Source organism: Pseudophryne corroboree, chromosome 2, assembly GCF_028390025.1.
Source record: "Pseudophryne corroboree isolate aPseCor3 chromosome 2, aPseCor3.hap2, whole genome shotgun sequence".
In the NCBI taxonomy this organism is placed as follows: domain Eukaryota; kingdom Metazoa; phylum Chordata; class Amphibia; order Anura; family Myobatrachidae; genus Pseudophryne; species Pseudophryne corroboree.
The window spans coordinates 616,953,720-616,967,538 of record NC_086445.1 but is presented as its reverse complement, the minus strand read 5'-3'; the positions used below and the strand labels follow the sequence as shown (position 1 = coordinate 616,967,538).

The 13,819-nt window shown below is 48.0% G+C and overlaps 1 protein-coding gene across 3 annotated transcripts in view; it reads right to left on the bottom strand.

The window, feature by feature from the left end:
- The window catches only part of KLHL12 (kelch like family member 12), an 83,627-nt gene that overhangs the window by 31,491 nt on the left and 38,317 nt on the right, over positions 1-13,819 (bottom strand). For all 3 annotated transcript variants that reach the window (XM_063954815.1, XM_063954814.1, XM_063954816.1), the window contains exons 2-3: positions 6,914-7,067; positions 240-457 (exon numbers count right to left, since the gene is read on the bottom strand). In XM_063954815.1, coding sequence (XP_063810885.1) covers positions 240-457; positions 6,914-7,067 — 372 coding nt within the window. The remainder of the gene's footprint in view (positions 1-239; positions 458-6,913; positions 7,068-13,819) is intronic.

Sequence of the window (13,819 nt, the reverse complement as noted above, 5' to 3'; positions counted from 1 at the left end):
CCTGAAGGTCATTTAATACAATATTTTTAATAACTTTGTGTATTAAACAAAGTTTGTGTACATTGAGCCATCAAAAAACAAAGGTTTCACTATTTCACTCTCACTCAAAAAAGTCCGTATTTCGGAATATTCCGTATTTCGGAATATTTGGATATGGGATACTCAACCTGTATAGGTATAAGCTTGGTGGCCAGCACAGGGTCTGCACTTCATGACTACTATATGGGCTTTTCTTGTACCTGAATCTCATCACATCGGATTAGTTTCTCCACCTCCTCCTGCTGAAGCAAGATAAACTCTTCATGTTGTACTACGTCTGGAAAGTGTTTCTGGCTGTAAACTTCAGCTGCCTGCATCAGGTCCAAGCAATTGTGAGTCTCTGCAAAGTCCCGAATTCCTAAGCAGTTGGATGGATCGAGTTGAGATTCCAGAAAATCACAGCATGCCTGTTTTACACCTGCATGGGTCACATGTTACAGTAGGAGTTGGTGAAAAGGCAGACATTTCTCTAAGCTACAAAGAATTAAAAAAACAGAATTTCTCTTTGCTATTGGGGTAGAAAAATATTTTAGTTAACTAGTCATGACAACTTGTTTGCTTGACTTTTTGTTCATTATAAATGTAGGTTTCATATTTCACAAAAACCCCCACACCTTCTCTCACCTCAGTGTGATGTCAATAGAAGGGATTAACAGGAAAACCAATTGAAAGCAAAAAAAGAGGGTAAGATGCAGGGGTATACATACAGCTTTTGACACTCATGTTGACAAGCAGTATATAAACCCTGGAACATTGGCACCGGGAAATAAACTACTGTGATATACTACTTGAAGTATTTCACGAGCGCCGGCACTATAACTGCAAACATTGTGGTTAACCATCATATTGACAACCTTAGTGACAGCACCTGTGAAATGCTCTAAACAGCAGTCATCGATCTCCCAGTGCTGACTTTCTTGGGCCCCCATTGTGGTTGTCAACATTCTGAATGTCTACAAGCCCACTCCATACCAGAAGAAGGGATGTTACAAGTTCTTGCTTATTGTTACGTTGGTCATCCAAATAAAACAGTATTTTTATAATTTAATATACACATTCTAAGTAAACCGTTTGATGGGCTTAATGTGTACCGCTTTCCAAATAGTTTAAGAAAGAAAATAAGAATTTACTTACCGATAATTCTATTTCTCATAGTCCGTAGTGGATGCTGGGGACTCCGTAAGGACCATGGGGAATAGCGGCTCCGCAGGAGACTGGGCACATCTAAAGAAAGCTTTAGGACTATCTGGTGTGCACTGGCTCCTCCCCCTATGACCCTCCTCCAAGCCTCAGTTAGGATACTGTGCCCGGACGAGCGTACACAATAAGGAAGGATTTTGAATCCCGGGTAAGACTCATACCAGCCACACCAATCACACCGTACAACTTGTGATCTGAACCCAGTTAACAGCATGATAACAGAGGAGCCTCTGAAAGATGGCTCACAACAATAATAACCCGATTTTTTTAACAATAACTATGTACAAGTATTGCAGACAATCCGCACTTGGGATGGGCGCCCAGCATCCACTACGGACTATGAGAAATAGAATTATCGGTAAGTAAATTCTTATTTTCTCTAACGTCCTAAGTGGATGCTGGGGACTCCGTAAGGACCATGGGGATTATACCAAAGCTCCCAAACGGGCGGGAGAGTGCGGATGACTCTGCAGCACCAAATGAGAGAACTCCAGGTCCTCCTCAGCCAGGATATCAATTTTGTAGAATTTTACAAACGTATTTGGCTCCTGACCAAGTAGCTGCTCGGCAAAGTTGTAAAGCCGAGACCCCTCGGGCAGCCGCCCAAGATGAGCCCACCTTCCTTGTGGAGTGGGCATTTACAGATTTTTGGCTGTGGCAGGCCTGCCACAGAATGTGCAAGCTGAATTGTACTACAAATCCAACGAGCAATAGTCTGCTTAGAAGCAGGAGCACCCAGCTTGTTGGGTGCACACAGGATAAACAGCGAGTCAGATTTCCTGACTCCAGCCGTCCTGGAAACATATATTTTCAGGGCACTGACAACGTCTAGCAACTTGGAGGCCTCCAAGTCCCTAGTAGCCGCAGGCACCACCAATAGGTTGGTTCAGGTGAGACGCTGAAACCACCTTGGGGAGAAACTGAGGACGAGTCCTCAATTCCGCCCTGTCCGAATGGAAAATCAGATAAGGGCTTTTTCAGGATAAAGCCGCCAATTCTGACACGCGCCTGGCCCAGGCCAGGGCCAACAGTATGACCACTTTCCATGTGAGATATTTTAACTCCACAGATTTAAGTGGTTCAAACCAATGTGACTTTTGGAACCCAAAACTACATTGAGATCCCAAAGTGCCACTGGAGGCACAAAAGGAGGCTGTATATGCAGTACCCCTTTTACAAACGTCTGAACTTCAGGGACTGAAGCTAGTTCTTTTTGGAAGAAAATTGACAGGGCCGAAATTTGAACCTTAATGGACCCCAATTTCAGGCCCATAGACATTCCTGTTTGCAGGAAATGTAGGAATCGACCCAGTTGAATTTCCTCCGTCGGGCCTTACTGGCCTCGCACCACGCAACATATTTTCGCCAATTGCGGTGATAATGTTTTTGCGGTTACATCCTTCCTGGCTTTGATCAGGATAGGGATGACTTCATCCGGAATGCCTTTTTTCCTTCAGGATCCGGCGTTCAACCGCCATGCCGTCAAACGCAGCCGCGGTAAGTCTTGGAACAGACAGGGTCCTTGCTGGAGCAGGTCCCTTCTTAGAGGTAGAGGCCACGGATCCTCCGTGAGCATCTCTTGAAGTTCCGGTTACCAAGTCCTTCTTGGCCAATCCGGAACCACGAATATAGTGCTTACTCCTCTCCATCTTATCAATCTCAGTACCTTGGGTATGAGAGGCAGAGGAGGGAACACATACCCTGACTGGTACACCCACGGTGTTACCAGAGCGTCTACAGCTTATTGCCTGAGGGTCCCTGGACCTGGCGCAATACCTGTCGAGTTTTTAATCATGTGGAAGACTTCTGGGTGAAGTCCCCACTCTCCCGGGTGGAGGTCGTGCTGAGGAAGTCTGCTTCCCAGTTGTCCACTCCCGGAATGAATACTGCTGACAGTGCTATCACATGATTTTCCGCCCAGCGAAGAATCCTTGCAGCTTCTGCCATTGCCCTCCTGCTTCTTGTGCCACCCTGTCTGTTTACGTGGGTGACTGCCGTGATGTTGTCCGACTGGATCAACACCGGCTGACCTTGAAGCAGAGGTCTTGCTAAGCTTAGAGCATTGTAAATGTCCCTTAGCTTCAGGATATTTATGTGAAGTGATGTCTCCAGGCTTGACCATAAGCCCTGGATATTCCTTCCCTGTGTGACTGCTCCCCAGCCTCGCAGGCTAGCATCAGTGGTCACCAGGACCCAGTCCTGAATGCCTAATCTGCGGCCCTCTAGAAGATGAGCACTCTGCAACCACCACAGGAGGGACACCCTTGTCCTTGGTGACAGGGTTATCCGCTGATGCATCTGAAGATGCGATCCGGACCATTTGTCCAGCAGGTCCCACTGGAAAGTTCTTGCGTGGAATCTGCCGAATGGGATTGCTTCGTAGGAAGCCACCATTTTACCCAGAACCCTTGTGCATTGATGCACTGAGACTTGGCTCGGTTTTAGGAGGTTCCTGACTAGCTCGGATAACTCCCTAGCTTTCTCCTCCGGGAGAAACACCTTTTTCTGGACTGTGTCCAGGATCATCCCTAGGAACAGAAGACACGTCGTCGGAACCAGGTGCGATTTTGGAATATTGAGAATCCAATCGTGCTGCCGCAACACTACCTGAGATAGTGCTACACTGACCTCCAACTGTTCCCTGGATCTTACCCTTATCAGGGAATTGTCCAAGGAAGGGATAACTAAAATTCACTTCCTTCGAAGGAATATCATCATTTCGGCCATTACCTTGGTAAAGACCCGGGGTGCCGTGGACCATCCATACGGCAGCGTCTGAACTGATAGTGACAGTTCTGTACCATAAACCTGAGGTACCCTTGGTGAGAAGGGTAAATTTTGACATGAAGGTAAGCATCCTTGATGTCCCGAGACATCATGTAGTCCCCTTCTTCCAGGTTCGCAATCACTGCTCTGAGTGACTCAATCTTGAATTTGAACCTCTGTACGTAAGTGTTCAAAGATTTTAGATTTAGAATCGGTCTCACCGAGCCGTCCGGCTTCGGTACCACAACTGTGTGGAATAATACCCCGTTCCCTGTTGCAGGAGGGGTATCTTGATTATCACCTGCTGGGAATACAGCTTGTGAATGGCTTCCAAAACTGTCTCCCTGTCAGAAGGAGACATCGGTAAAGCCGACTTTAGGAAACGGCGAGGGGGAGACGTCTCAAATTCTAATTTGTACCCCTGAGATATCACCTGAAGGATCCAGGGGTCTACTTGCGAGTGAGCCCACTGCGCGCTGAAATTCATTGAGACGGGCCCCCCACCGTGCCTGATTCTGCTTGTAAAGCCCCAGCGTATACTGAGGGCTTGGCAGAGGCGGGAGAGGGTTTCTGTTCCTGGGAACTGGCTGATTTCTGCAGCCTTTTTCCTCTCCCTCTGTCACGGGGCAGAAATGAGGAACCTTTTGCCCGCTTGTCCACGAAAAGACTGCGCCTGATAATACGGCGTCTTCTCATGTTGAGAGGCGACCTGGGGTACAAACGTGGAATTCCCAGCTGTTGCCGTGGCCACCAGGTCTGAAAGACCGACCCCAAATAACTCCTCCCTTAATAAAGCAATACTTCCAAATGCCGTTTGGAATACGCATCACCTGACCACTGACGTGTCCATAACCCTCTACTGGTAGAAATGGACAATGCGCTTAGACCTGATGCCAGTCGGCAAATATTCCGCTGTGCATCACGCATATATAAAAATGCATCTTTTAAATGCTCTATAGGCAAAAATATACTGTCCCTATCTAGGGTATCAATATTTTCAGTCAGGGAATCCGACCACGCCAACCCAGCACTGCACATCCAGGCTGAGGCGATTGCTGGTCGCAGTATAACACCAGTATGTGTGTAAATACCTTTTAGGATACCCTCCTGCTTTCTATCAGCAGGATCCTTAAGGGCGGCCATCTCAGGCGAAGGTAGAGCCCTTACAAGCGTGTGAGCGCTTTATCCCCCCTAGGGGGTGTTTCCCAACGCACCATAACCTCTGGCGGGAAAGGATATAATGCCAATAACATTTTAGAAATTATCCGTTGTTATCGGGGGAAACCCACGCATCATCACACACCTCATTTAATTTCTCAGATTCAGGAAAACTACAGGTAGTTTTTCCTCACCGAACATAATACCCCTTTTTTGGTGGTACTCGTATTATCAGAAATGTGTAAAACATTTTTCATTGCCTCAATCATGTAACGTGTGGCCCTACTGGAAGTCACATTCGTCTCTTCACCGTCGACACTGGAGTCAGTATCCGTGTCGGCGTCTATATCTGCCATCTGAGGTAACGGGCGCTTTAGAGCCCCTGACGGCCTATGAGACGTCTGGACAGGCACAAGCTGAGTAGCCGGCTGTCTCATGTCAACCACTGTCTTTTATACAGAGCTGACACTGTCACGTAATTCCTTCCAACAGTTCATCCACTCAGGTGTCGACCCCCTAGGGGGTGACATCACTATTACAGGCAATCTGCTCCGTCTCCACATCATTTTTCTCCTCATACATGTCGACACAAAAGTACCGACATACAGCACACACACAGGGAATGCTCTGATAGAGGACAGGACCCCACTAGCCCTTTGGGGAGACAGAGGGAGAGTTTGCCAGCACACACCAGAGTGCTATATATATACAGGGATAACCTTATATAAGTGTTTTTCCCCTTATAGCTGCTGTATAGTTAACACTGCGCCTAATTAGTGCCCCCCTCTCTTTTTTTAACCCTTTCTGTAGTGTAGTGACTGCAGGGGAGAGACAGGGAGCTTCCCTCCAACGGAGCTGAGGGAAAATGGCGCCAGTGTGCTGAGGAGATAGGCTCCGCCCCTTTTTCGCGGACTTTTCTCCTGCTTTTTTATGGATTCTGGCAGGGGTTAAATGCATCCATATAGCCCAGGAGCTATATGTGATGCATTTTTTTGCCATCCAAGGTGTTTTTATTGCGTCTCAGGGCGCCCCCCCCCCCAGCGCCCTGCACCCTCAGTGACCGAAGTGTGAAGTGTGCTGAGAGCAATGGCGCACAGCTGCAGTGCTGTGCGCTACCTTGTTGAAGACAGGACGTCTTCTGCCGCCGATTTTCCGGACCTCTTCTGCCTTCTGGCTCTGTAAGGGGGCCGGCGGCGCGGCTCTGGGACCCATCCAAGCTGGGCCTGTGATCGTCCCTCTGGAGCTAATGTCCAGTAGCCTAAGAAGCCCAATCCACTCTGCACGCAGGTGAGTTCGCTTCTTCTCCCCTTAGTCCCTCGATGCAGTGAGCCTGTTGCCAGCAGGTCTCACTGAAAATAAAAAACCTAATCTAAAACTTTCACTAAGAAGCTCAGGAGAGCCCCTAGTGTGCACCCTTCTCGTTCGGGCACAGAGATCTAACTGAGGCTTGGAGGAGGGTCATGGGGGGAGGAGCCAGTGCACACCAGATAGTCCTAAAGCTTTCTTTAGATGTGCCCAGTCTCCTGCGGAGCCGCTATTCCCCATGGTCCTTACGGAGTCCCCAGCATCCACTTAGGACGTTAGAGAAAATATAATAATATGAATGCCCATTTTAAACAAAGATTCTCAAACTCCAGAGAACCCATTCATTAGAGATTACCCCCCTGTTTAAAATATGAACATAGCAGTTGTGGACTATTGGCAGTTATCAAACCATTCTGTAATTGCTCCTCTGCTGTCCTCTGCTCACCTTTCAGCTGAAGTAAACAAGCAGCTGGCAGGAGCTCCTGCACATTCTCCACTGTTACATGAACCGTCTCTGTGTACACAAAGTCAAGTAGTATCTCCATAGTAGTTGAAGTCAGCCCCTGGATGTCCACGTATGGTTTGCCTTTCTCAGACAACTGTTTTAAAAGGGGTCAAATGAGAAGAGATGAGACAATTTAGTAAATCGAGAATTGAAATGCATTTGATGACGTTGCAGAAAAAGAGACATCGGGGGTAATTCCAAGTTGATCGCAGCAGGATTTTTGATAGCAACTGGGCAAAACCATGTGCACTGCAGGGGAGGCAGATATAACATGTGCAGAAAGAGTTAGATTTGGGTGGGGTGTGTTCAATCTGCAATCTAATTTGCAGTGTAAAAATAAAGCAGCCAGTATTTACCCTGCACAGAAACAAAATAACCCACCCAAATCTAACTCTCTCTGCACATGTTATATCTGCCTCCCCTGCAGTGCACATGGTTTTGCCCAGTTGCTATCAAAAATCCTGCTGCGATCAACTTGGAATTACCCCCATTACAAATAAGAACTTTACACAAACCCTAAATGAAACTTGTACAGCTTACCAGAATTACAACAGGCGTCTGCTTTTAATACAATGTTATTGAGAGATCTTTCCTCCCCAGTGCCTCCAAAGTGATCAACTTTGCATTTCTACCTTAATACTTTTAATGCTAAAGCATCCAATTAATGCTCTCATCACAGAAAACATGTCGATTTTTGGATCAATTCTCCCATCTTTCCTTGTACGTAAAATGTTCATTATCGAAGTTAGTATACTTCAAATAAATGGCATGGTCGTGATCCCACTACCTCTTGCAAGGTAGGAATGAGGGCAGGGGGTTTAAAATTGAGATTTTCCCTTTGTCACTAACCGCTCCTACTCTCTTTGAACTAATCATAGGCAGACACTGATCAGCTACTTCTGGAAAGAAGTAAACTATTTATTCATATTACTGATGCATATAACAGTGATATGCCTATGAAACAATGAGTTCAAGCATTAAGTTTTGGAAGCGTTTTGTTGTACACAATAATCTGATAGAAGCATTAGCAGTGATTGCTATCAGTGGTCCCAGGGACCCCTCACTTTTAAAAATTGGGGTCCTACCTATCCTTTTCTGGGTTCCATCGGAATGAAGGTTCTCATTAATTTTATTAATGATTCAAATATAAAAACACATGACTTGATTTGGACACTACAAAAGTGTTGCGAGGGGTGTAACAATGCTGCTGGGATGTGTAGCATACAGGACACACTGCCCCAGAGGTGTAAGTAGACATTTTGGCACCCTTTGGCAGAAAGGGAATTGGTGCTCCCCCTCCCATATTCCAAAATATGGAAGCATGGACAGTGCGTGCCGAAGGCGCACATCAAAAATGTATGGGCTTGGCTTCATGAGGAAGGGGCGTGGCCACATAATAGTGCCAATTCACATTGCACCAGGTAGAACCTCCTATACACATTGCAACAGGCAGAGCACATTATACACATTGCGCCAGGCAGAGCACGTTATACACATTGCGCCAGGCAGAGCACGTTATACACACTGCGCCAGGCAGAGCACGTTACACACATTGCGCCAGGTAGAGCACGTTACACACATTGCACCAGGTAGAGCACGTTACACACATTGCGCCAGGTAGAGCACATTATACACATTGCACTAGGTAGAGCACGTTCTACACATTGCGCCAGGTAGAGCACGTTCTACACATTGCGCCAGGTAGAGCACGTCATATACACTGCGCCAGGTAGAGCACGTTATATACACTGCACCAGGTAGAGCACTTAGACACAATGCAGCCACCTCCTCAGAACCCCAGACGCACTAGGAATCCCCCACAGCAAGTCCAGCCACCACCTGCTTGTGTTACCGCCCCTCACCGGCACCGCTGCCTAAGACGCGACACTCAGTCTCTCACATGTGTCTACACCCCCCTCTTCCTGGGAACCTGGCAGCCGCGTTTACAGCCAGTCAAGCCACATACCAGCTGACATCCACTGCAGTAGCACTTGGGACTCACTCATCCACCGCGGCGGCTATAACATGATTCACGGTAGCCCTGCACCACGCGACCTGCGCCACGAACACTGCGGAAAACCACAAGAGTCCAGCGGCAGCCACCATCCCAGTCCCCCCCAGACGCTGCGGGGACCCCCCCCCCCCCCCCAACAAGCCCAGCCACCACCTTTGACACTCTCACATGTCGTGGCTACTCACTCACCGGGCCGCCGCCGCACCTATCACTCCGCGACCCAAATGCACAATAGATTCTTACCAGCAAATATGCCTTCAGTGTGTCCACAGACTCACGGCGCATGGACCACTTCATGGTCACGTTTCCAGGGAGCTGCGCCATGCCCGGACCCAGAGGCGCCAAAGAGGAGTGGAAAGGCTCTACCTCCTCTGTTTATATCTTGCAGCCAGGACGGCAGCTATAGATTGGCTGCCTCTGAGCGCGTCCCCTGGGACCCTCCCAGTTTAGAAAACTGAGTCACAGGTCCTCAAAAGTGGGTAAAATACGCGCCATGGCGCGTTTTTGCGATCACTGCTTTAGTCCAGAAAAAGTTATGTTATGTTATTTCACTGAACCTCAGTAAAATAACCAATGAAAATAACTTTTTGTTGCTCATATAGAAGTTAACTCAATTTACTTTTTCTACACACACACACACACATATACGTGAAAAAAAAATAGAATTTTAATTACCTACCGATAAATCCTTTTCTCGTAGTCCTTAAGGGATACTGGGATCACTTAATACGATGGGGTATAGATGGTGTCCAAAGGAGCCGGTGCACTTGAAATTTCTTCAAACAGGGTATGCTGCCTCCTCCCATCTATGCCCTCCCTCCCCCACAGCCCAGTCTAGGAAAACTGTGCCCGAAGGAGTTGGACATACTTGTGAGGAGGAAACATGACAAGACAACTAGTGGTGAGATTAACAAACCAGCACACAGCAGAACAAACAAACTAGCAAGAGCCAGTGAAACAGAAACAGCAACAGCTGAGTCAAACAACTTCAACAAGAACAAACTTGCAGAATGGTCGAAGCACAGAGGCAGGCGTCCAGTATCCCTTATGGACAATAGAAAAGGATTTACCGGTAGGTAAATCAAATCCTATTTTTTTTACGTATGTATAATCCATAAGGGATACTGGGGTCACTTAGTATGATGGGAACGTCCCAAAGATCCCAGAATGGGTGGTAACGTGCTGGGACGTCTGCAACACCGCATGTCCGAATTGGATATCCTCTTTTGCCAGGGTATCAAACCTGTAAAACTTGATAAACGTGTTTGTCCCTGACCAAGTAGCTGCCCGGCATAGTTGCAAGGCCTAGGCACCATGGGCAGCCGCACAGGAAGAACCCACCAATCTAGTAGAGTGGGCCTTGATAGACCAAGGAACCGGCAAGGACACCGAAGTGTAGGCATGTTGAATAGTAAGCCTAATCCAATGGGCAATCAACTGCTTTGAAGCAGGACAACCCTTCTTGTGAGCATCATACAGCAAATCCGATTTCCAGACAGCAGCCGTCCTCTTGACATAGATCTTCAGGGCTCACACCATATCCAAGGACTCAGGGTTTGAGGAAGTAGAGGAAGCCGCCGGAACAACAATAGGCTGATTAAGGTGGAATGCAGAAACCACCATAGGCAGAAACTGCTGACGAGTCCTGAGCTCCGCTCTGTCCTGATGAAAGACCAAGTAGGGACTCTTGCAGGACAAAGCTCCAAGTTCTGAAACGTGCCTAGCTGAAGCTAATGCCAATAGCATAACTGTCTTCCGGGTAAGGTACTTGTCCTCCACCGACACCAGTGGTACAAACCAAGAGGATTGGAGAAAGGTCAATACCACGTTGAGATCCCAAGGTGCCGTGGGCGGCACAAAGGGAGGCTGGATGTGAAGGACACCCTGTAGGAACGTCTGGACTTCAGGTAAAGAAGCCAATTTCTTCTGAAAGAGAATGGACAAGGCCGAAATCTGAACTTTTATGGAGCCCAACCTTAGGCCCATATCCACACCAGCCTGCAAGAAACGCAATAAGCGCCCCAGGTTGAAATCCGCAGCCAGATATCTTTGGCCATCACACCAGGAGACATAACGTTTCCAGATATGGTGGAAATGCACTACTACAATGTACTCCTCACTGGCCTCACTTGCTCATATCGCGCACCCCTCCAATCTGTCCTCAACTCCGCAGCTAGGCTTATCTTCCTCTCCCGCCGCTCCACATCTGCCACTCCCCTTCAACAAGATCTAAACTGGCTCCCATTCACCTACAGAATCCTCTTCAAACTCCTCACCCTCACATACAAGGCCATCTCTAATTCCACTGCTTCCTACAACTCCAACCTCCTCTCCCTTCATACTCCCTCCCGCCCACTATGGTCGGCCAATGACCGATGCCTCTCCTCTGCCCTGGTCACCGCTTCCCATGCACGAGTTCAAGATTTTGCCCGTGCTGCACCCCTTCAGTGGACCGCGCTCCCCTGCTCCATTAGACTCTCCCCGACCTTGCAAAGCTTCAAACGGGCACTGAAAACCCACCAATTCAACAAAACATACCCTTCCGATGCATAACCTAGTCCTGAGCCTACTCCTCTATCCCCCTGCCTCATGCCTTGAACATCTCTGCTTTGCTTACATACTGCCATCAGGCTTCCTCCCACTTGCTTGTTCCTCATGTCATCTGTCTGTCGCCCCTTCCCACTAGATTGTTAGCTCTTCAGAGCAGGGCCCTCTTTAGTCCTGTTGTCAAAGTCCTCTTCTCGACACATTTCACTCGCAGCTCCCTCCTACTCAGCGACCATCTTCACCCGCTTTTTCTCCGACTAGTAAAGGCTCATCTCTATCTATGGCCGCCAGCCCCAAGTAGTACAATGATTACTCCCTCGCTACTTACATCTTAGCTGTATTTGTTTTGAGAATTGTGGCGCTCTTTGTTACCTGTACTCTATTTTTGTTATTTATCTACTGTCTCCCTGTACTGTCCTTTGTACGGCGCTGCAAAAATAAGAATTTACTTACCGATAATTCTATTTCTCATAGTCCGTAGTGGATGCTGGGAACTCCGTAAGGACCATGGGGAATAGCGGCTCCGCAGGAGACTGGGCACAAAAGTAAAAGCTTTAGGACTAGCTGGTGTGCACTGGCTCCTCCCCCTATGACCCTCCTCCAAGCCTCAGTTAGGATACTGTGCCCGGACGAGCGTACATAATAAGGAAGGATCTTGAATCCCGGGTAAGACTCATACCAGCCACACCAATCACACCGTACAACTTGTGATCTGAACCCAGTTAACAGTATGATTAACGTAGGAGCCTCTGAAAAGATGGCTCACAACAATAAACAACCCGATTTTTGTAACAATAACTATATACAAGTATTGCAGACAATCCGCACTTGGGATGGGCGCCCAGCATCCACTACGGACTATGAGAAATAGAATTATCGGTAAGTAAATTCTTATTTTCTCTGACGTCCTAGTGGATGCTGGGAACTCCGTAAGGACCATGGGGATTATACCAAAGCTCCCAAACGGGCGGGAGAGTGCGGATGACTCTGCAGCACCGAATGAGAGAACTCCAGGTCCTCCTCAGCCAGGGTATCGAATTTGTAAAATTTAGCAAACGTGTTTGCCCCTGACCAAGTAGCTGCTCGGCAAAGTTGTAAAGCCGAGACCCCTCGGGCAGCCGCCCAAGATGAGCCCACTTTCCTTGTGGAATGGGCTTTTACAGATTTTGGCTGTGGCAGGCCTGCCACAGAATGTGCAAGCTGAATTGTACTACAAATCCAACGAGCAATCGTCTGCTTAGAAGCAGGAGCACCCAGCTTGTTGGGTGCATACAGGATAAACAGCGAGTCAGATTTTCTGACTCCAGCCGTCCTGGAAACATATATTTTCAGGGCCCTGACTACGTCCAGCAACTTGGAGTCCTCCAAGTCCCTAGTAGCCGCAGGTACCACAATAGGCTGGTTCATGTGAAACGCTGAAACCACCTTAGGGAGAAATTGAGGGCGAGTCCTCAGTTCTGCCCTGTCTGAATGAAAAATTAGGTAAGGGCTTTTATATGATAAAGCCGCCAATTCTGAGACACGCCTGGCTGAAGCCAGGGCTAACAGCATGACCACATTCCATGTGAGATATTTCAATTCCACAGTGGTGAGTGGTTCAAACCAATGTGATTTTAGGAGACTCAACACTACATTGAGATCCCAAGGTGCCACTGGAGGCACAAAAGGAGGCTGTATATGCAGTACCCCTTTAACAAATGTCTGAACTTCAGGCACTGAAGCAGTTCTTTTTGGAAGAAGATTGACAGGGCCGAAATTTGAACCTTAATGGACCCTAATTTTAGGCCCATAGATAGTCCTGTTTGCAGGAAATGCAGGAAACGACCCAGTTGAAATTCCTCTGTAGGGGCCTTCTTGGCCTCACACCACGCAACATATTTCCGCCAAATGCGGTGATAATGTTTTGCGGTTACATCCTTTCTGGCCTTGACCAGGGTAGGGATGACTTCATCTGGAATGCCTTTTTCCTTCAGGATCCGGCGTTCAACCTCCATGCCGTCAAACGCAGCCGCGGTAAGTCTTGGAACAGACAAGGTCCCTGCTGGAGCAGGTCCTTTCTGAGAGGTAGAGGCCACGGGTCCTCCGTGAGCATCTCTTGAAGTTCCGGGTACCAAGTCCTTCTTGGCCAATCCGGAGCTACGAGTATAGTTCTTACTCCTCTCCTTCTTATGATTCTCAGTACTTTGGGTATGAGAGGCAGAGGAGGGAACACATACACTGACTGGTACACCCACGGTGTTACCAGAGCGTCCACCGCTATTGCCTGAGGGTCCCTTGACCTGGCG